The 22,550-nt window shown below is 43.5% G+C and overlaps 2 protein-coding genes across 4 annotated transcripts in view; one reads left to right on the top strand and one right to left on the bottom strand.

The window, feature by feature from the left end:
- The window catches only part of LOC115464853 (clusterin-like), a 92,710-nt gene extending 90,631 nt beyond the window's left edge, over positions 1-2,079 (bottom strand). The window contains exon 1 of the mRNA XM_030195212.1: positions 1,335-2,079. Coding sequence (XP_030051072.1) covers positions 1,335-1,653 — 319 coding nt within the window. The 5' untranslated portion in view covers positions 1,654-2,079. The remainder of the gene's footprint in view (positions 1-1,334) is intronic.
- Positions 2,080-2,223: 144 nt separating this feature from the next.
- The window catches only part of RAB4A (RAB4A, member RAS oncogene family), a 142,839-nt gene continuing 122,512 nt past the window's right edge, over positions 2,224-22,550 (top strand). For all 3 annotated transcript variants that reach the window (XR_003941457.1, XM_030196486.1, XM_030196485.1), the window contains exon 1: positions 2,224-2,493. Coding sequence is in view for 1 of the 3 variants with exons in the window: in XM_030196485.1 (XP_030052345.1) it covers positions 2,358-2,493 (136 nt within the window). In the remaining 2 variants the exon portion in view is untranslated. The remainder of the gene's footprint in view (positions 2,494-22,550) is intronic.

The following is a 22,550-nucleotide window of genomic DNA, read 5'->3' as shown; positions in this document are numbered from 1 at the left end:
GACCAGAATGCAGGAGCTGTTAGTATCAATCTAACAGTACCCGTGGGTTAAATATATAGAGGTCTGTTTTTCTTTGGATTAACTATTTTATTAGTATATCAAGAAGAAACCCTTACCTTTTCTTTCCCTCAGAGTATTTACAAATGAATCGTAAGTACTTTTTTCCATGATAAACATTACAAAGTATTTTTTTTTAATTTCTTTATGTAGTTATTGTTTATTTCATGACTACTTTCCTGTATTGGAATTTTGTGAAATTACATATAATAAAAAGTTAAAATTTAATGCCTAGAAGTATAGAGAGTGATGCACTTGGGGTGCGGACAACCAAAAGAGAGATACTGGATAGGAGGGGAGAGATTAGTAAGCTCGACTCAAGAGAGACCTTGGGGTGTTGGTGTCGGAGGATCTGAAGGTGAAGAAACAATGCGACGGCCGTGGCCAGAAGGATGTTAGGCTGCGTAGAGAGGGGCATAACCAGCAGAAGAAAGGAGGTGTTGATGCCCCTCTACAAGTGGTTGGTGAGGCCCCACTTGGAGTATTGTGTTCAGTTTTGGAGGTCGTATCTTGCTAAAGATGTAAAAACACTGGAAGCGGTGCAAAGAAAAGCTACGAAAATGGTATGGGATTTGCGTTGCAAACGGTACGATGAGAGACTTGCTGACCTGAACATGTATACCCTGGAGGAAAGGAGAAACAGGGGTGATATGATAGAGACGTTCAAATATTTGAAAGGTATTAATCCGCACACGAACCTTTTCCGGAGACGGGAAGTCAGTAGAACTAGAGGACATGAATTGAGGTTGAAGGGGGGCAGACTCAGGACTAATGTCAGGAAGTATTTTTCCACAGAGAGGGTGGTGGCTATGTGGAATGCCCTCCCGCGGGAGGTGGAGGAGATGAAAATGGTAATGGAATTCAAACATGCACTGGATAAACACAATGGAATCCTATTTAGAAGGAATGGTTCCATGAAATCTTAGCGGGGATTGAGTGGCGACACCGGTAATTGGAAACAAAACGGACTCTGGGCAGACTTCTACGGTCTACGCCCTGATAGTGACTGAATAGATAGGGATGGGCTGGAGTGTAAATTTTAAGGGGCTTTGATGTCAGCTTCAGAACTTAGTACAAGAACAGTACTGGGCAGACTTGTAGGGTCTGTGCCCTGAGAAAGGCAAGGACAAATCAAACTCGGGTATACATATAAAGTATCACATACCATATAAATGAGTTTATCTTGTTGGGCAGACTGGATGGACCATACAGGTCTTTATCTGCGTCATTTACTATGTTACTATATTATTTAATACACATTCCCCACGCTTTCTTACCTTGGATCGCATCTGATTTTAAGGACGGACGCGGGGATGAATCTTGGGACTTCTGACATGATCCTGCGTTTTCTACCATCTGATTTATTCCCTCCACCATCTTATGGCAAGATTCAAACAGATCGTGGCAGGGTCCTTGTAAGTCCTGCTTGTCCTTTCTTACAACCTTCATCTCTACAGGGTCCTGGCGATTTTGACTAGAAGCTGGCGCCTTCATAGCTTCTTGAAAGCACTTCATAAAACAAGGGTTGCAAAAAGACATCATTTCTTCGCAGGCTTTCATACTGTCTTTAAAGATGTTATTAATATCGCACTCCATAACGCCGTTGCTCTTTATAACCAAAGCACTCTCTGCGCTGCTTGCGTTCTTCTGTCAGAGTCTATTCTCTCGCCCCTCACCCATATGGAGAAGGGGGGAGGGTCGGCAGCAACAGTAGTAGAAGTCCAGGAAATCTGCAAACTTAACACAAATGTCAAACGCTGTACAATACAAGTCTAGAACACCATTTTAAAAATGAGCGCAGAACATCTGACAACGAACGCGGAGCTGGCTTTTCCTGATTTCTCTGCAATCTTCATTTCCGCAGCTCAGTGACTCTAGACCACGACAACCTAAAGCGCCTAAAGCACAGGCACCACAGAGCTCATCGCACCCTAACCCCCTCCACCCACGTGCTCGTCCAGCCTCCGGACCAACAGCGCCCTACTATATACAGTTCCTGCGCATTACCATCTACCTACTACACTACAGCCACAAGAGGACCTCGCGGCTGCCCCACGTGTGCTTTGTTTTGATGCGTCACTACGGTGGACCTGCGCAATAATGTCTTCCCCGCCCTGCCCCCTCCCCCTCCCACCTTACTATGCCGCGAGAGCAGTAGCGCGCTTCCTCGCGCTTGCGTGGTAGAGTTCTCCCTGAACAGCTGGTAGTTGGAGCTATTGCATTTCGTTGTTCTGTTCTCTCGGTTCCTTTCTTTCTTGTTTTTTTAATTTCTAGCTATAGTTCCTTCCCCTATTCATTTTATGGTCTTTTTTTTTTTTTTTTTTTTTTACCCCCGCTTGTGCAAAACCCTCAGGTTCAGTTCCATACGAGTGGAAAACGGAAGCACGTTCAAGAGGAAACAAAATATGTCGCAGACTGCCATGTCAGAAACGTACGGTACGGGGCTGCTATTATGTGTCTCTTCTTCCCTCGGTTGTTATTGTGGGGTTGCCTTGGGGAAGGGGACATTGTGGTGGAAAAGCGCTGCAAATGTGGTTAAAATGTAAAGCTGAAGTGAAAGGTAGAAGGGCGTGCCGCGGAGCTGTCTTTCCCCTGCTGTTTATGTATTACACCTGGAGGTCGGCATGTTGAAATCGCCAAGCGCTTGGTGGTGGAAGGAACCCTCCTCCGGTTCGGTCCCCATGCTTTCTGTTTATTTCTAAAGCACAAGTAATAGTGATGGTTTATGCGCCTGAAAGGTTGCTGGTGCGCTGTGACTAGGTTTTTCTCTTCTTTTCAGGTGTCATTGCGCCTCTAAATTATAGCGATTCAGAAATACCGTTGATGTTTGATTTGGCTTCTTTATTATGTTTGGACGCCTGTATTTTTAATGTTAGTATTTTATGACGACGATGGTGGTGGCGGCGGGAGTCAAATTTTGGACCCTCCCACTCTGTGAGACTGTCAAAGTAATGCTTTGATGTTTCTCTTATATATACTATATCTGCTACCACATTTGCTTATTTCCGATCTGAGGAAGAAGGGCAACCTTCGAAAGCTAATCAAGAAATGTATTAAGTTATGTCCAATAAAAAAGGTGTCATCTTATTTTCTTTTCCATGTTTTATTTTGTTGGACTTGGTCGCAAACCACTGATTTGTGTACTAGTTTGTGCTCGAAAGGCTAACGCTGCAGTATGCACGTGTCTAATGAATATTAAGTACTTAGCTATATTAGCTAATGAAGCAGAGTCGAAAGGAGACGAGGAAATGGTTAATGTACTATGGCCAGTTAATGGCGCTCTGGTTTACAGCATCATTCTGTCACAGAGAAATAAGTCTTGACTTGGATGGGCGATGACAGATTTGCTAGATGAGCGCAGAAAATTCAAAAACGGAGAAAAATGAGTACATGAAGGCCATATAGTCTATCCACTTTACTAATTCTACAGTCCCTTCCCATTTGTGACCCTCTCTGCTTGACAAGCAGTGCTTGTCCTATGCTTTCTTGGATGCAAATATTGTTTTCATTTTCACTGGGAGGCTATTTCACATTCAACACTTTTTCTATAGATTTATCTCCTTTCAGCCTCATCCTATGACATATTTCCAGACCCTCTTTTTCAATTGAAAGAGGCCTGCAGAGCCTGCTGTGCTTTCATGCCTTGGAGGTATTCAAATGTATCTCTTTTATCCTATCCCACTTTTTTTTCCTAAATATACTTATTTAGATTTTTCTGTTCTCTTGAAAGCGTGAAGGGTTAGGCTGATCTTTATATGTCCTCCCCCACCAAGGAACCTATTGGTTCTTTATCCTAAATTCCACTGAAGAGGTCAAGTTAAATTGAAATAAAGCAAATTGAAATAAAGAGCACATACACAAAGTATATATATAAAAAGCAGAGGCCAATGCGGAGCCAACTCCTGAGTCTCTTGAACCGCAGAGATCCTATAGGGCTGGCTCAAAGATACACTTCAACCCTCTTCTTTTTATTGGTAAGCAATCAAAATGACGACATCATTAGATTCAGGAATCACATGTTATCAGCATCACATGGAAAACATTACTCACTAATTATTACCTTTCTTATGAAAGTTTAACAGAATCATGGAAAATTGTTGTAATATCAGAATATGTCAGCAGTTGTCCATCCGGCATATTAGTAACAAGCTTACCTATATTTTATCTTTCTAATTCACATCAAGTCACTTAATGCTGACAAAGCTATGATTTCCCAAAAGCAATGGGCTCATGGACACGGCCTAATTTTTTATCATTCTGCTAGCTTAGAAATATATGTTATGTCTAGCATCTATCTCAAATTATTTCAACATTAGCTCAATTTCCAGTAAATTATTCAGCAGTTGCAGTAAGCAGAATCACTTATCTGCAGGCTTTTTGTCTCCCCTGATTTAATTGTTACATTAATCATAATCATTTTCAACCCAGACCCGGGGGTCTATTCTCAGACAGATTTTCCAGACTATCACTCTTAGTATTTTATTCAACAGTAACTGAATAGATTGTCCTGTAAGACATAAAGGGCCCTGTTTACTAAGCCATGCAATAAGCATTAGCGCATGCTAAAAGCACTAGCGCACCTTAGTAAACAGGGCACAAAAGGGTTGAGTTGTAACAAGATTGAAAATTGTATGGTAGGCAACCAAACTTTCAACTGTCTTGTGTATATAAACGACACATGAATAGACAACTTAAAAAAAAAACAACTTTAAAATGGAGAATATATCTCACATTTACCAAACTCATGCTTGAATCAAAAATAGCTGTGCATTCAAACTGCAAAACCTTAGAAAAGTTCCTGGGGAAACTTAAATATAGATAGAACAGGTTTGTAGCTGGGTTTGATTGATCAGGAAGAGGGGTTGAAAGAGATTGGGTGGCGGGAGGCGGGGATGTTGCTAGACAGACTTATACGGTCTGTGCCAGAGCCGGTGGTGGGAGACGGGACTGGTGGTTGGGAGGTGGGGATGGTGCTGGGCAGACTTATACGGTCTGTGCCAGAACCGGTGGTGGTAGGCGGGGCAGGTGGTTGGGAGGCAGGGATAGTGCTGGGCAGACTTATACGGTCTGTGCTCTGAAAAGAACAGGTACAAATCAAGGTAAGGTATACATAAAAAGTAGCACGTATGAGTTTATCTTGTTGGGCAGACTGGATGGACCGTGCAGGTCTTTTTCTGCCGTCATCTACTATGTTACTGTGTTACTATGTTTTCTAAAAGTAGCTGTAAATACTCTCCTGGCTGGGAATGTTCTCTCCCCCCCCCCCCCCCCCCATTTATCCCCTCCCTGGATAATCGCATTCACCTACAAAATTTTTTCTTTCAAACTCCATGAGAGTTGCATGGTTTGCAGCAGAGTTCATTTGGGGCAGGAAAATCTTGATTGCCAGAGTGCAATTTTGAGTTCCATGGGAACATGGTGCTTGAACTTCATTGAGCATTATTAGACTACTAGTAAAAAAGCCCCGTTTCTGATGCAAATGAAACGGGGGCTAGCAATGTTTTCTTCTGTGTGCATGTGGGAGTGTGTGTGTCCCTGCCCTCTGGCCTCTCTCCCCTCCCCCCTCTGAGTCCTTCACTGTTACAGAGCCAGCGATTTGATTTCGTGCTCTGCTGTTTTCCTTCACTGACTGTGTTACAGAGAGGGCGGGGCAGACACTCATAGGGAAACCGGATATCTCGCCCCTTCACACTTCCGGCTGGAGGCTTCATAGAACGTTGGTTTTGCCTTTTATATAGAGAGATCTGCATCTCCCATCAAAACTGCATAACCATTGGGCAGCCCCATGAGGTATGTAGTACGCTGCCAAAATTGCCTTTAACCGTTACCTGAGATTTTCAAGGAAACTATGCGGCATTTGATGTAACTTACCATCTATAATCTACATTATTTTCTACTAATGGTAGACATGGAGAACCTCACAACCTTTTTATAGGATCCCATTGAGGCTGAATTACTGTGATCTTTTACTCAATCATAAAACCTTGATTTTTGTCACCATCCATTCTAGGAGTAGCCTAGTGGTTAGTGCAGTGGCCTGTGAACCAGGGGAACTGTGCAGTTCCTTGTGACTCTGGTCAAGTCACTTAATTAACCCCCCATTCCCTCAGATACAAAATAAGTGCATATAATATATAAACCACTTTGATTGTAACCACAGGCAGTAGTATATCAGATCCCATCCCCTTTCCCACTCTTCTGTAGCTTATAAAGCTTTGTCACTAAACCTTTTGTAGTGTTATTAGTAAAGAACTTTTCCATCAGTGTATGAGTTTTACACTTGCATATACATTTTCTTTGGATGTGGGAACCAACCCAAAAACCATGGAGTTGAAAAGCCTATCATCATCCTTACTGAACAGCTGTAGAGTTGGGATGAGGATTATAGGATTCCCATCCTGCTGTTTTCTATATTTTTGCCTTCATACATATTAGTTTAAAATCAGTATACATGTTTCTATTTGTACAGTATATAACCTCTGCCACAAGGAAAGCTTGAGGCCATTTACAAACGCATTATTGAAGAATTCCACATGGTAGTCACCCTTAAGCCCCTCTCTGCCAGAAGACAGTTTGCTCACACTGTTCTGTCAACTAACACATTACACATATCTGACTTATTCTGATGCCCAACGATACTGAAGTGCTGTATTGGATACATCATAGCTTCCATTATAGTTTTAACCAAAGGCCAGTTGATTCAGCCAGGTCTTCAATAATTGCCAGAATAGTAGGTAATCTTTATTTTAAAAAATTATATCCGACAGCATTACACACTCAAAACAAAATATATAAAACATAAAACCTAATGATCACACCATCTTTACTACTGATTCATAATTATGCTAAAAATAAAACTGTAAAGAATCCCACAAAAATGAACTAATTTAAAAGCTTTAACTTTAACTAAAATATAAATAAGAAGTGATATTTCTCAACTCCAGTGGTATAGAATTCCACAACACTGCACCCATAACCCCCCAAATTGCCGATATATAGGTCTTAAGACTGATCTGACAAAAAAGAAAAAAAAACACTTAGTAACAATTTATGAGCTGATCGCATCCTTGTAGGATGTTGGTTTCTGGTGTTAAAAATCCACCAGTATGGACCAACTTTGTTTGAGTTAAAGATGTCCCTTCTTCCTCTCCTTAGGCACTTTTTTCTACAGGACTCTTCCCCACCTCATCTTTTATCCCACTAGATTTCCACAAGCACGCTTATCTATATCTGATATTTTACTTCTTTACTTCCAACATCGCTTTTGTGTAATTGTGCTTCTCTTTTTACCTTGACACTGGGTGCTGCATCATTCTTATACCCAACACTGTATTGCTCTTTTCTTCATATCTTCTCCCTAGCTGCTCTGTTGCTGTCTTCCACCATAGCCATTGCACTTCTCTGTCTAACCGCCTTGGGACTTTTATGCACCAAATTCAGTAAACCCAGAAAGCAGGCAGACAGGCAGTTTACAACCAGTAGAAAAAGGTGAGCAGACAGAAAACAGATGACAAAAGTCCAGAAGATGATTTAAAAAGGTTTATTAGCAACAGCAGCAAAGGAATAAAAACTGTGCCCAAGCTGGCCATGTTTTGCTTTATGAGGGTTGCATCAGAGGCCTATAGTACCAGATAGGTTTTAAAAAACCCCACTTGAACTGAGCCTGGTGAAAATGTCTGTCCCTTTCAAGTATAGGTCTGTCATTAAATCCCTTCAAGTCAGGCACAGTTTTTACCCCTTTCTTGCTGTTGCTAATAAACCTTTTTGGATTATCTTCTGAACTTTTGTCATCTGTTTTTGGTCTGCTCAATTTTTCTGCCAACTACGGTGAAAACAGAGTTCATTCCAGCATCCTGGTGGAAGACGGAGATGAAATATCAAAGGTGAGGTAGCAGAGGGTGAGGAGAAATTGAAGGCTGCAGAGAAAAAAGGGAAGAAAGGACCAGCAAGGAGGTCAGGTGGTGATGACTTTAGGGAATGGCAAACTGGGGAACTGCCCTCATCCTACATTTGGGGGGGGGGGGGGGGGGGTCAGAATTATGCTACAGTTTTTAAGTGATTTTGCAGAATAGTGGCGCTCTTCCCTATTTCAATTCTCATTTATTTATGTAATTCCTTCAGAGAATATTGAAAAGCTCCATAGTACAACTGAAACCACGGCACAGCAAACTGGAGAGGAAGTACTGCACTTACATTTTACCATTTTTTTTCCTCAAAAAGTTTCATTTCAGGGTGGATAATTCAGCCAGTGGTTTAGCTGCCACTGGCGTTATTCTCAAATATTCAATGCTGGGCCAATGGAGGGTTAAGTGACTTGCCCACAGTCACAAGGAGCTTCAGTGGGAATTGAACCCAGTTCCCAGGATCAAAGTCCGCTGCACTAACCACTAGGCTACTCCTCCACTCCACTAAGCTGCTTCCTTCCTTATTTAGCAAAAATAAACACTGCACAGACAATTTGAACTCATGAAAAACTAAAGGAGTCTGTTTCTAAACAGAATAAAGACCTACACAGGAACTGGGTTCACAGGGTTCCCGCAGGGACGGAAGCAGTTCCTACGGGGTTCCCGTGAAGTATATGCTGTAAGGGCCAGCCTCTCACCTACTGAGTACCAAGTTCTTTGAGTACTGCTGCCTCCTCCTCCTCGCTTTAACAGCACAGATGCGGAAAGTCTCCATTAAGGAGGTGGCAGAGACAAATGGTCATGAAATTCAAAAAGGCGTGGGATGAACACAGAGAATCTCTAATTAGAAAATGGAAGTTATAAAAATGCGGATTTAGTTTGCTTTTTTTTATTTTTTTTTTTGGAGCCTCCTCTGCGGCTTCTGATTTTGCCCAGACTTCTTCATCAGGGACTGGTGCACATAAGACCCGCTTTGGTCTTATAGCTTAGCTCTTGAAAAGGCGAGACTGAGGAAGAAGGGCTATGCTCATTCAGTCACTACCACTTTCTTCGAGCCCGGAAACATTCCAGCACGACTAGACCGTATGACTGGGTTGTGTCCCTTCCTAACCAACTGGTGGAGGTAAAGATTCTGAAACTGTTCCAGTGACATTACTGGTAAGGGCTTATGCATGCTGAAATCCTTCTGTATTTTTCTACCTCCAGTATATCATGAGGTTGGGCTGGTGCTAGGTAGGCTAATCTGTGGACCCTGTACTCCTGGGATTCAGATTATGGTGTTTTCACAGTAGAGTAGTGTGTGCTTGCAGCCTCCTACCCTGAGCTTTAGTACACAAGTACATAAGTATTGCCATACTGGGAAAGACCAGAAGTCCATCAACCCAGCATCCTGTTTCCAACAGTGGCCAATCCAGGTCACAAATACCTGGCAAGATCCCAAAAAAGTACAAAACATTCTATACTGCTTATCCCAGAAATAGTGGATTTTCCCCAAGTCCATTTAATAATGGTCTATGGGCTTTTTCTTTAGGAAGCCGTCCAAACCTTTTTTAAACTCCGCTAAGCTAACCGCCTTTACCACATTCTGTGGCAACTAATTCCACAGTTTAATTACATATTGAGTGAAAAGAAATTTTCTCCGATTCGTTTTAAATTTACTACATTGTAGCTTCATCGCATGCCCCCTAGTCCTAGTATTTTTGGAAAGCATAAACAGATGCTTCACATCTACCCGTTCAACTCTTCTCATTATTTTATAGACCTCTATCATATCTCCCCTCAGCCGCCTTTTCTCCAAGCTGAAGAGCCCTAGCCGCTTTAGCCTTTCTCATAGGGAAGTTGTCCCACCCCCTTTATCATTTTTGTCCCCTTTCTCTGTACCTTTTCTAATTCCACTATATCTTTTTTGAGATACGGCAACCAGAATTGAACACAATATTCGAGGTGCGGTTGCACCATGGAGTGATACAAAGGCATTATAACATCCTCATTTCTGTTTTCCATTCCTTTAGCCATAGACTGTAGCTCACCAGGCTGTCTGGCACAGGTCCCTGGAGGGCCCCTGTCAGAAGAGATCTTCCCCTCCACCCCATTTCCTCAGGCACCTGCAGAGACCAAAAATAAAGCACAACCAATGGGGTTTTCCTTGGGATTGGTAGCCTGGAATGTTGCCTCTAATTGGGTTTCTGCCAGGTACTTGTGACCTAGGTTGTGGCCACTGTTAGTACAGACTACTGGTCTGACCCAGTATGGCTATTCTTATATTCTTAAGATTACACCCTGGAGTTGGCAGGACTGCTTTTCAGATGCCTTCTTAGTATCCAGTTGTGGGTCACCCTGTAGCGCTCGCTACGTCTAGAAGTGGTGGAGCCAAGAGGGGTTTGGACTGGTACTCCATCTTCTGTGTGGTGCCAGAGAAGAAGGGAGGCTCCCTCCATTTTATCCTGTGGGTCCTTCAATTCAAGATGGAAACCTTGAGCTCGGTCATCAGACTAGCCAGGGTAGGCAAAGTTTGTCATCCTCATAGATCTGATAGAAGTGTTACCTGCACATCCCCATTGGTGAGCCACACTAATGCTTTCTGCGATTTTGTGTGTTGGGTAATCACTTTCAGTTTAGGGCACTGCCCTTCAGTCTGGCAACAGCAACATGAAACTTTTTCCAAAGCCACGGTGGTGGTGGCAGCGGCGTTTTTTCTCCGCAGAAAAGGGATCTGGGTCCACCCATTCTCAGTACTTAACTGCCTAATCCCCAAATCAGGTTCAAAGCAACTAACTAACAAGGTAAGAAATCAAGAAAAAGAAAATCAATCAAATACGCCCCCCCCCCCTCGGGTACTCCATTCTGTTGATAAACCTCTCTTATCTGTCCCCTTCTCCTCTATTGCTAATTCCAGACTCCGTTCCTTTTATCTTGCTGCACCTCACGCCTGGAATAAACTTCCCGAGCCTGTACGTCTAGTCTCCTCTTTGGCTGTTTTCAAGTCCAAACTTAAAGCCCACCTCTTTACCACTGCTTTTGACTCCTAACCACTGCTCACTTGCCCTGCCTGTCCTTTTAGTCCTCGCCTCTTTATTCCCTTACCCTTAATTGTTCTGTCTGTCTGCCTGTCTTATCTAGATTGTAAGCTCTTTGAGCAGGTACTGTCTTTTTGTGCATGGTGTACAGCGCTGCGTATGCCTTGTAGCGCTATAGAAATTATAAGTAGTAGTAGTAAATAGCAGTATAACATAATAAAAACAAAATCCAAATTTACAGATATTTCCCTCATAACTTTAAATATTTCTTAAAATGATTTCAAATACTTGAGAAACAAAGCGTGTGTTGTTTAACATACAACAGAATCATATTCCAATATTGAGCTGCCTGATAAGGGAAAAGAACCTCAATCATTTTTTTAAAGGAAACACTCTTACATGAAGGGAAGCTCATAATGAAACAATCCTTATATTGAAAAGTTTTTGTACACGATGAAACAGAAATTATTAAATCTAACAACTACATGGGGACCTCTCCATTAATAATTTTAAAAATAAACAAGACATCTTAAATACAGTTCAAGCAGATACTGGCATCAAGTGAAGCTTCTTAAATACTGGGGAATTATGATCACACTTTTTCATTCGAAAAATTAATCTTATGGTCTTGATTTTGAAGAAGTTGAATTTTTTCTGATGCGGAATGGAACAGACCTGCTTTTTTTGTCATTGGAAAGGCTGTGAATTGGGCTTTTCAGAGGCTTCTCTCTAGGTATTCAAGGCCTTACCTTTGGCCTCACATCTGTTTTTATCTGACATGCACTGCTTTGTCGTATACATGTTTTCATTGGTTTGCCCTGTCCAGGCTCTGCCCCATTTTGGATTGGGCAGAGCAAAAGTATAACTGCATTATACACTGGTGCTTTTGAAGCTTTTTTTTCTCTTTGACCTTTTTACTCTGATTATTTCAACTTTGTGCACTGTAGAGAGATGGCCGCAAGTCTCTGCAGTCCAGATCCTTGTGCAAAGGAGGAACATAAATATAATCTACCAGTAACCAGAAGCTGTGCAGCTGTTGATTCTGGCATCATAACAAAGGTGTCTGTTGTATTTATTTCCTGGGTGAGTGTATGTGAGTCTGTAGTCTATGCACATTTGTCATTAAAAAATACAGAAAAACTTGCAGTTTACTAGCAGAAGTCTCTGTTGTTCCAGATTATTTGCTTAACAACTTTTATTTATTTATTACATTTTACATGTTACATTTATACCAAGTATCCACTTGTTCAGAAAAGTGACTTTTTCCCAATCATGAAATAAAAAATATTACAGTAATAAAGCAAGAAATATTCATCACTCAAGTCCCCAGTACTGGATCCAAGACTTACAATGGAGAAATACAAAGAACTTGTTTAGGAAAATTGGCAACTAAGACGTTAGAGACAGGATAATCCAATATCATAAAGAGCATAATATGATGGAGTCACGTGATGCAGTAGAGGGAGTGAGACGTGTTTCTCTCGGCTCTCTGAGGCCCTGAAGCCCTCCAGGAGAAAAAACAATCGTTTATAACTCCACACTTTTGGAAATACGGTTTGTGCCTGTCTCTTACCAAATGATGGACAAATATATAGAGACATCTGGGAAGAAAATGGCTAGTAAGGGCCCGAAGCGGGAGAAGGAAAAGCCCAAAGGGGGAGAAGATGGCGCGGAACAACAGAAGGCGCCGGAAAGGCAAAATATTTCTTCAGAACAGTTGCTTCAGATCGCAGAGGTAGTAGAAAGGGCGCTGGAGACAAAACTGGATCGCCTTTCAGCGCAATTCTCACAATTTGAGATGCTTTTGGCAGAGACCACGCATCGGACTGGAGAGCTGGAGCATCAGGTGTCCGGACTTGAAGACGCCGCTCCCCCCATAACCTCCCAGCTTCAACAGTTAACAAGAACGATTGAGGGGCTTACCGAGAAACTAGACGACCTCGAGAGCAGGTCCCGTCGAGGGAACCTTCGCCTGGTTGGTTTCCCAGAATCTGTGAGTGACTCGGTCCTGGGATCGGTGGTAGAGCGCTGGCTGAAATCAGAATTCGCTACGTCGGATCATGCGGGGCCTCTCTGCTTGGAGAGAGTGCACCGCGTGGGGAGGAAACAAGATGGCCGCGCGAGCCCCCGAGTAGTAATCCTGAAAATACACAACTACCTGCATAAGGTAGAGATTTTATGCGGATACAGATTAAAGAGAAACGAAACGAAGTTTGAAGGACACCTGATCCGCATCTTTCAAGATTTTTCGGCGCAGCTACAGGAGCGGAGGAAGCAGTTTACACCGCTTTGCCACCGTTTGCATGCAGTGCAGGCAAATTTTATGCTTATATACCCAGCGCTATTAAAGATTAAGCACGATGGAAAATGGAAGACCTTTGAGAAGGTGGCTGACGTGGTGAGTCTAGTCACGGAGCTGGAGAAATGTGGTGGAACTAATAATAAGAACAATGTGGACAGTGGAGAGTGATCTCTCTGCAAGGTACTAATTAGAGTTTCAGAGTTTAAAGCAGAGAGTTGCATTATGTTTGTTAAATGTGGGGATAACTGAATACATTATAGTGTCTTGTGGGGGGTGGAGGGCCTCTTGCATTGCTAGTGACTCAACCCATTAGTTTGGGAGTGTGCATGATGTTTCAGGGGAGTGGGGGGGGGTAGTAAGGGGGGCAGGGGTCTTATAGAGGGAAAGGGAGAGAGTAATGGGATAAAGGGGGGTACAGAGGGTGGGTGGTTATGACAAAGAAAATAGTATATGGTTGGGGGAGGTTTGAGCACAGGTGGATGCAAGGTTTACTACTATGGCACATGGGAGCTAAGAGGCTGAGAAAGAACAAGAGCACAGGGAAGCCCCAAGGAGATGGGCTGGGCTCCAAGGGGGTAAATAGTTTAATAGCGATGATGTATAGTTGTTTGGGGTTGTATAGTGAGTAAAATAATAAAGCGTGTTGTTTCATGGAATGTATCTGGGATTTCATCCCCTGTGAAAAGAACAAAAATATCGACACAACTGAAGCGTCATAAAGCGGACATAGCATGCCTTCAGGAAACGAAGTTGTCCAATAAGGAGCATGAGAAACTGTGTAGGCAGTGGATGGGTGAGTGCTTTTACTCATCAGCCGGAGGTGGCCGCAGGGGGGTTGCTATTCTGATTAAAAAGGGCTTACCTTGCCAGACTAAATTGGTTCATAAAGATAAAGATGGGAGGCTCCTGTTACTGTATATTACGCTCCACAGGCAATCCTTCTATTTATGTGCGGTGTATGGTCCGAATGATTATTCCCCACGTTTCTTTGAGGAATTAATGGCATTAGCATTCCGCTACGCAGACGCGCCATGGGTGTGGGGTGGAGATTTTAACTGGGTAATGGACCCAGATGTGGACAGGACAGGTAGACCAACCAGCAGAGAATCGGGCGGGCAAAGAGGTTTACCACATATGTGTCAGACCTTAAACTTGTTAGATGTTTGGCGTATCCTAAATCTTACCTCGCGAGACTATACACACCTTTCTAAAGCACACAAAACCTGGTCTAGGATTGATTATGTATTAATATCTCAAGCATGGTTTTTTAAGGCACAAGGGGCTGGTATAGATCTAATAGCAGTTTCGGACCATGCATTGGTCTGGTTAGATCTAGAGGTTGGGGATCGGGGAGGACAGGGGCGCTTATGGAGGTTCCCCGCCTACCTTTATAAAGATGACAGTTTCGGGAGCATTTAGCCCAACTTTGGGACCAATACATAACAGAGAATGAGAGTCCTGATATATCATCCACCACACTATGGGAGGCGTCTAAAGCAGTATTACGAGGGGAGATCATTGCTTATGTCTGTGCACGGGCGAAACAACAGTCAGCAGCCATACTGCACTTGGAACGGGAATATAGAAAAGCAAAACGCTTGCATATACAGCACCCCACACAGCAAAATTATGACATCATGTCTGCTATATTGGCGGCACTAAATACAGTTATACATGAGTGCAGAAAAAAACATTTACTATATCAGAAACTGAACTTTCAGAAGTTTGGAAATAAGTCCGGGAAATTATTGGCAAATATTGCACGGCAGCACACGGCGAGTCGGTTGATCCCGGAGTTGTTGGGTAGGGATGGGAGGAGAGTAAACACTCCTGAGGGCATAACTCAAATATTTCATGACTATTTTACTAAGCTCTACGCGGGGGGGGGGGGGGGGGACCCTCGGTAATTGATTATTTAGAAGACGCGGGTCTCCCTAAATTGTCCCCGATGGCTCAAGAAATTTTATCTCAACCGCTCTCAAGACGGTAAATCCAAAAGGTGATAAAGGCTCTCCCGCAGGGCTCAGCGCCGGGGCCCGATGGGCTCTCCAGTGAGTATTATAAGATGTTACCACCTAAGTTCTGTGGTCCCTTAATCGAATTTTATGAAGAGGCGGTACTATATGGTTCCTTCCCTCAGCAGGTTAATTCAGCATTAATAACTTTGATCCCCAAGCCAGGGAAGCCAAGAAATCAGGTTACCTCATATAGACCCATTTCGTTATTAAATGTGGATATTAAGATATTGGCTAGAGCACTGGCAGAAAGGCTAGCGCTTACTTGCCAGCTCTAATCGATGATCCACAAGCCAGGTTTGTGATGGGCTGGCACTCCACATTAAATGTCCAGAAATTATTGTTATCGGTAGCACACTGTCAGACAGCAGGAGCACCGTTACTCTTGGCAAGTTTAGACGCTGAAAAGGTGTTTGATAAGGTCCACTGGGTTTATTTGTTTGATGTATTGAGATATGTGGGGGTGGGAGGCTGGTTTTATCAGGCGGTTAGGGCAATGTATACGGGTCCCACGGCACGGTTGCTGGTTAATTCGATGATTCCCCCCCCCCCCCCCCCACCCATTCGCTGTACAAATAGGAACTAGGCAAGGTTGCCCGCTTTCCCCGCTGCTATTCCTTTTATATTTGGAACCGTTGCTGCGGACTATTATGAAGGACCCCGGATATTGTGGGAGTGAATCTTCCTTCGCACCCGGTGAAGAGTTTGGCATACGCGGACGACCTTCTGTTAACGCTCACATCGCCTAGGACCTCACTGACGCACCTGCTGTCGGTAGTGGATGAATTTTGCTTCTATTCTGGTTTCAGGCTTAATTTGCAGAAATCGGAGGCGTTGCCCAGTGGTTTGGAGATGATGGAGCAGTGGGGGGATGCCTTCTCCTTAAAATGGACTACTGACCATATTACTTACCTAGGGGTTAAAATTCCTATGGATCTGGCGACTCTATATCACTTGAACATAGACCCATTGAAAGCAAAGACAACTGATACATTGAGGGGGTGGCAAGGTCTCCCACTGTCTCTTTTGGGATGAGTGGCGTTGTTTAACATGCTACTTTTCCCAATGTGGGTATACGCGTTCCAGATGCTGCTCTTGTATTTGTCACCTGTGGATGAACGATGGTTACATAAAAGAATAAATTGGTTTCTCTGGCAGGGGAAACGACCTCGAATGAGTATAACAAGAGTGCAACTCCATAGATTAAAAGGAGGGTTGGGTCTATTAAACCTGTGGCTGATTTCCATATCTGGCTGTTTGAGGCACCTGTCTGACTAGTTTCGCGAAACCTCCTTTTCTCATGCACCTCATCGGAACTACAACTGTTTGGCTCTACCCATTTTGCGAGTTGGTTGGGGGGTGGAAGAGGGTGTAAGATTAAGCTGGGGCCCGCAAGATATATTGTAGGGCCTTTAAAGCAAACTTGGAGATGGGTGACTAGATTTCTCTCCCTAAATAGAGCGATTTCACCGCTGTTGCCTATTAGGGGCAACCCAGACTTCCCTGTAGGTAGTTCCTCAGTGACCTTCCAAAGGTGGGCGGCCCAGGGTATACATTACCTGTTTCATGTGTTAACAGAAAAAGGTGAGATTAAATCTTTGGACGAGATTTGCTCTGAATTTCATCTGACACACAGAGATGCTTTTGCCTATTATTAGCTGTGCCATTACATTAAATCATTGCCTCAACAATACTTGACAGCAGAAGTTCTGGACAAATTTAATGATTTGCTGGGACTGGAGGCTAAACTGCGAGTGCCACTGCGCTATTTCCATGCTACTCTTAGAGACTTTGCAAATAGTTTTGATTTCTCATCAGTATCACAGCAGTGGAGTGCAGATCTGGGTATCACACTAACATCTGATCAACTGAAAGAACAGTGGCAGCTGATCGTAAAAATTACTGAAAATGTGTCATGGCAGGAAATACAAATGAAATTCTTGTTGAGACTTCATATTTCACCTCATAGAGCATGGAAGGCAACGCTGAGGAGTAATAGTGCCTCTGACAAATGTAAGACTTTGGGGGCCCGCCTGGGGCATATGTTCTGGTCCTGCCCTTTGGTGAAACAATTCTGGATAGCGGTGGCCTCGCAGATTTCACGATATTGGAGTGTGGTCTGGAGAATCTCTCCAGGGCACCCATTTGAACAATTCCCAGAAGGTAACCGCCTGCCGGCAAGGATGAGGGCATTCCTTCAGCGCGCGCTGCTTATGGGAAAAAGATCAATTCTGCTGTTATGGAGAAGTGAGGAAGCGCCTACAGTGGCTCAATGGAGAGCAGCATTAATGCAAATGTGTTTATTGGAAAAAAGAGGCATTAAGGATTTGGCGTCCAAACAAAGGAACTGTTTTCTGCAAAACATGGGCTCCTTTCTGGGATACACTCACCCCAGTGGCCCGAAGTAGAATCCTGAACTTATAAGGGGAGCTACGGGAAGGATAGATAGGTATAGTTGGGGGGGGGGGGGGAGGGGGAATAAAAACTCAAAAAGGAAAAACCGGCTGTTATATAACTGTTTGTTGAGATGGTTGCATGTTATGCATAATGTTGATTTTCTTGCTGCCAGTGTGAAATGGCAATCAATCTGTATACTGGATGACATGTTAATAAAAATGATATTTAAAAAAAAAAAAAAAAGCATAATATGATTATTTACTCTCTTGCCACGCTTTTAGGAGCCAGAAAAACTGAAAGATGGGCTGAAAGAGCACATATTTAGTGGGCTTGTATCTAATGATGCATTTACAGGGATATTGCAAGCAAAGTAGCTCCAACTTGAAGAACTCCTGGCTTCAATAACAAAAATTGCCTACAATGACGTTGGGTATCTCCTAGCAACATTAGGAAAAAATAGTATTTTATAACCCCCAAACCAGCTTTTCTTTATTTTTATGTTTTAACATTTTTATTGATGAATGACTAATTCCAACATGCTGGTGTTATGATTGGGGTCTGAACCCCTCTCAAACTTACCTCTTTCCTGAGGGTCAGCTTCTTAGCTGGCTTCTGTTTCTTTTCTCTTTCCTTTCTGAGCTGGCTCTGTCTCTCTGTGCTGGCAGCTTCCAGCAGCATGGGGCTAATTGTCTCTTCACTGCAGCTGTGGGTGTAGTCTGAGTTGCTCTAACTCTCTTTGGGTGTACTGGCTTCAAGTGTTTCACGGTTTTGCATTGGTGTGGGTTGGGCCTCTCTGGGTCAGTGTGCTTTTGCCTAGGTCTAGGGAGTGTGACATCATCAGGGAGGGCCTTGATAAGGAAGTGGTGTTGTTTCCTTCAGGGCCTTTGCAACAGTGGTGTTTGCTTTAGGTAGGGTGGTGCAGTGTGCACTTATGACTTTGTGTCTAGTTTCCCTGCTTGCTTTTGTTAAGGACCAGGTTAGAGTTAGTGCAGTGTGCACTGGTGACTGTGTGTTTAGCTTTCCTGCTTTTCCCTTTTGGTTCCCTTCTGTTCCCTCTTGGTTTTGGTAGCATTGCTGTGTGTAGGGCTTTGGAAGCTCTGTTGTTGATAGAAGTACTTCAGGGTTTGGTGTTGTTAGGAACACTGCAGAGTTTGCTGTTAGAAGTACTTCTGGTGTTTGTGCTATTAGGAGCATTGCAGTCTTTGCTGTTGGTGTTTGGTGATTTAGAATCACTTTTGGCTTATGTGTTAGCTTCGCTGTTTTTTCCTTGTGGCTCCCCTGTCTTCCCTTTTAGTGCTAGGAGCTCTTCTGGTTGCTTGCCAGAGTAGTGCTTAGGAAGCACCTTGTTAGTTGTATCTAGCTTGCTAGAGCAGTGCTTAGGTAGCTGGTTAGTTCTGTGTTTAGCTTATTAGTGTAAAGCTCTGCTTGTAGCTTGGTGCTTAGTAGCACCTGTGTTAGCTTTGTGTTTAGTTCCCTGCTCTGTTAGTCTAGGGCTGAGGAAGTCCCTTTCTTGAGCAGGGATTAGGAGCTCCTGTTTAGTATAGGGCTTAGGAAGTCCTTTTGTCAGTTTACGGTTAGGAACACTCCTGCTGGTTTAGGGCTTGGGAGCACGTAGATCAGTTTAGGGTTAGGAGCACTTCTGTTTCCAGTCCTGGTCCCTATGTCATCCGGTATCCAATAAGTCCTGTTGGCTACTCGAACCCAGGAGCTCAACTCTTGGGGGGCTTAGTAGCTGAGTACAGGTGAAGCTGTTGGACCAGTCCAGTGTGCTCCAGTCCCGTGTTCCGGTCCTGTGTCCTCCAGTCCGGGGGACCAGTCCAGGGTGTTCCAGTCTGGTGTGCTCCAGTCCAGTGTGTTCCGGTCCGGTGTGTGTTCCAGTCCTGTGTCCTCCAGTCCGGGGGATTCCAGTCCATGTGTTCCGGTTCGCTGGGCAGTGCCTGCAGTCCCTGCCGGTGTGCTTACCCAGTGTTGGTTGGTGGGTTTTGCCTGCTGCTGTCGCTCCTCATCAGCAGCCCAAGGGCTCACGTTTGCTCCAGAGCCCGGCCCCGCGGGCTCTGAACCTGAGAACCTGACAGCTGGTCATTAAACATATAATAAAGATATCACTGTCAAACAGGTATAACCTCTGTCCCAAACAACAGTATTTTCACATTTTCTCCCTCCCCCCTCCCCTCCCTATACAGTCTGTTACATATATATTTTCTTTATTTTTAAAGTACATCCTCATTAACCGCAATTTATCAGGGGCCAAAGCAACTGAAACCAATAAAAAAGATTCCAACACTGCAGAAATATCCAAATCTGTCTGAGGTTGCCACTCCATTTTTCCAGGTATATAATATACCAGTGAAAATTGAGGAAGCCTATCCTCAGAAATGCCCCAAATCTCCAAGTATTTCAGCATTTCTCTGGGAAGAACTGTGTTCAAACGAGGAAAGTGAAGATTATTACTCCCGGCAAAATTTTCCAAAGCTTTGCATTTAGATCTTAAGTTAATAACATCCTTCACTAGCATAGATTTTGTGAGTCATTAACATCCTTTTCCATGGATTCCATATGGTCCATTAAAACCTTCACCTCAGCTTCAGATATCTACTTTAGCTTCTGTCTAATTAATCTTCTGTGAAAGGGCATGAGCCTGAGGAAAAAGAGTCTTACACAAGTTGGATATTAAAAGCCATAGTGAGTCCAGGGTCACTTTGTCAGGCATCTTCTGCAAGAGTTCAGGTTTCTTATCAATTTTAACTAAATTCCAGTATATACCGATTTGCAATAGTCGCAATTGTGCTAAAATTAAACTCTGGACTTAAAGACAAAAATGGACCTCCTTAAAACATTGATGAATGGTCCTAAGTTGTTTAAGTCTATAAAAGACTTTTTTTATACAAACTATTCACGTGTGGGTACCACTGATAAAGATGAATCTAAAATGATAAATAAATCCCTGGTAATATAATCAACTGAAAGGTATTGATTTACCCCCAATTAAAATCTTATTTGGTATTGTCTCTTGGTGGTTACTGAACCATAAGACTTTAGTTTTAGTTGTTTTTTTCACCATAAGACTTTAGTTTTAGTTGTTTTTTTTTCACAAAGAATGGTTTTGCCCAAAGTTCTGTTTTTTTAACACAGTATATAATTTTCTGAAATGTTTGATCCAAACTACAAAGGTTAGGAACCGAGGTAACTATCTCATCTGCATAAGAAAGTAGAATTTCATCATCTTCTAATTTGATTTGACCTAGAGAGCTTATAAAACTATTGAACAATGTAGGAGAACTTGATGAGCCCTGAGGAACCCCCACATGATGGCATCCATGAATGAGATGATACACCATTTTTCTTCACTTTGTATTGCCTATAAGTGAAAAACGTAGAAAACCAGTCAAGTAGTTCCCACTCATACCCAGTTTGCTTAATTTTACTAACAAAACAGAGTGATCGACTGAGTCAAAAGCAGGAGATATATTGAATTACAAAAGTATAATTTAATTACTATAACTCAGTATAGAAATGATAATAGTAGTAGTACTCTCATCACATCAGAATTTGACATTAGTAAGAGACTTTCTGTGTGCTATGTAGCTTTCTAAAACCAACTTGTGACCAGTGTAAAACACAATCCTTCACAAATTCAGGCAGTTGTGTATTAACTATTAAGTTTATTAGTCTGTTCATTAACAGAATACTAGCTACTGTTCTAAAACTACTAGTTAATAATAAGTCCAAAGTGGCACCTTTAGGAATATGTGTCAAAATTATTTCACCTACAGATAGGGAAAAGTGACCAACATCCAAAACAATTTACAAAATGCACAAGCCTATTTATAATTTATTGAGGAGGTTTACACAACTAGGAAGATGGACAACATTCCAAAATACAAGAAGACCTATGGGCTGATGACCAGAAGCAAACGCAGGCGCTAGAGGCTGATAGCGTCATACTAGCACCTGCATTTGTTACCGCCCCATGATCAGAGCCCCCAAGCGCATGAAACAACGTGTTCACAGGCTCTGAACGCAGCTTACATGCAAAACAGAGCTCTTAGTGTAAGTAGCATGTAAATGCATCCTAAACCTATTCCTCCTCAATGATCAGCGTGCCAAAGATTGGCACGCTGGCCGCAGCAAACCCTACGCCAGGAGCTGGTGTTAGGGTTTGCAGACCATTGAGGAGGAATGGTGAGCTGTGTCCAGCATGCATTTGCATTCTAGCAGGCCCCCTTTCCCCCAATGTAGTAGCCCCCCCCCCCCCCGGCAGGAACCCCGACCCCCCCCTCCCAGTGACACAGGTTTGGGGGGGGGGGGGGCTGGAGATCCAGTGGGTCTCCAGGACCCCCAATCCTGCCCCAGCATCCCTTCAGATGTCCCTGGTGGGTCGTGGGTCAATTCCCCACCTCCCTACCTTCGTTGGAGGGAGGTGTTCTCCCTCCTCTTCTATCAGCGCTGCCTCAAAATTGGCGGTGCCCAGCCCTGATTCCCTTATATGGTGTGAAGCCCCGCCCAACATATCCCAGGATGCACTGGACTGGGCACCGCCATTTTCGAGGTGGCGCCGATGGAGAAGGGAAGCCACCTCCCTCCTCCAATGAAGGTAGGGGGGTGATGAAGGGCCGCTACACCACCTGGTGGGGTGGAATGACCCATGGCCACCAGGGACATCTGAGGGGATGTCGGGGAAGCCTGGGGGACCGGGTGTCCACCGGACTTCCAGCCCCCGTTTCGCTTTGCTTGGGGTGGTAGTAGTTGGGGTCTGGTGGTCCCATGGATCTCCAGCCCCTGTATTTGACAGGTGAACCTGTCAAGAAAGTGTGGGAGGATTACAATCCTCTTGCACTTCTACCCTATGATGAGAGAG

Source organism: Microcaecilia unicolor, chromosome 3, assembly GCF_901765095.1.
Source record: "Microcaecilia unicolor chromosome 3, aMicUni1.1, whole genome shotgun sequence".
NCBI lineage: Eukaryota > Metazoa > Chordata > Amphibia > Gymnophiona > Siphonopidae > Microcaecilia > Microcaecilia unicolor.
This window is presented reverse-complemented; position numbering and strand designations above follow the sequence as displayed.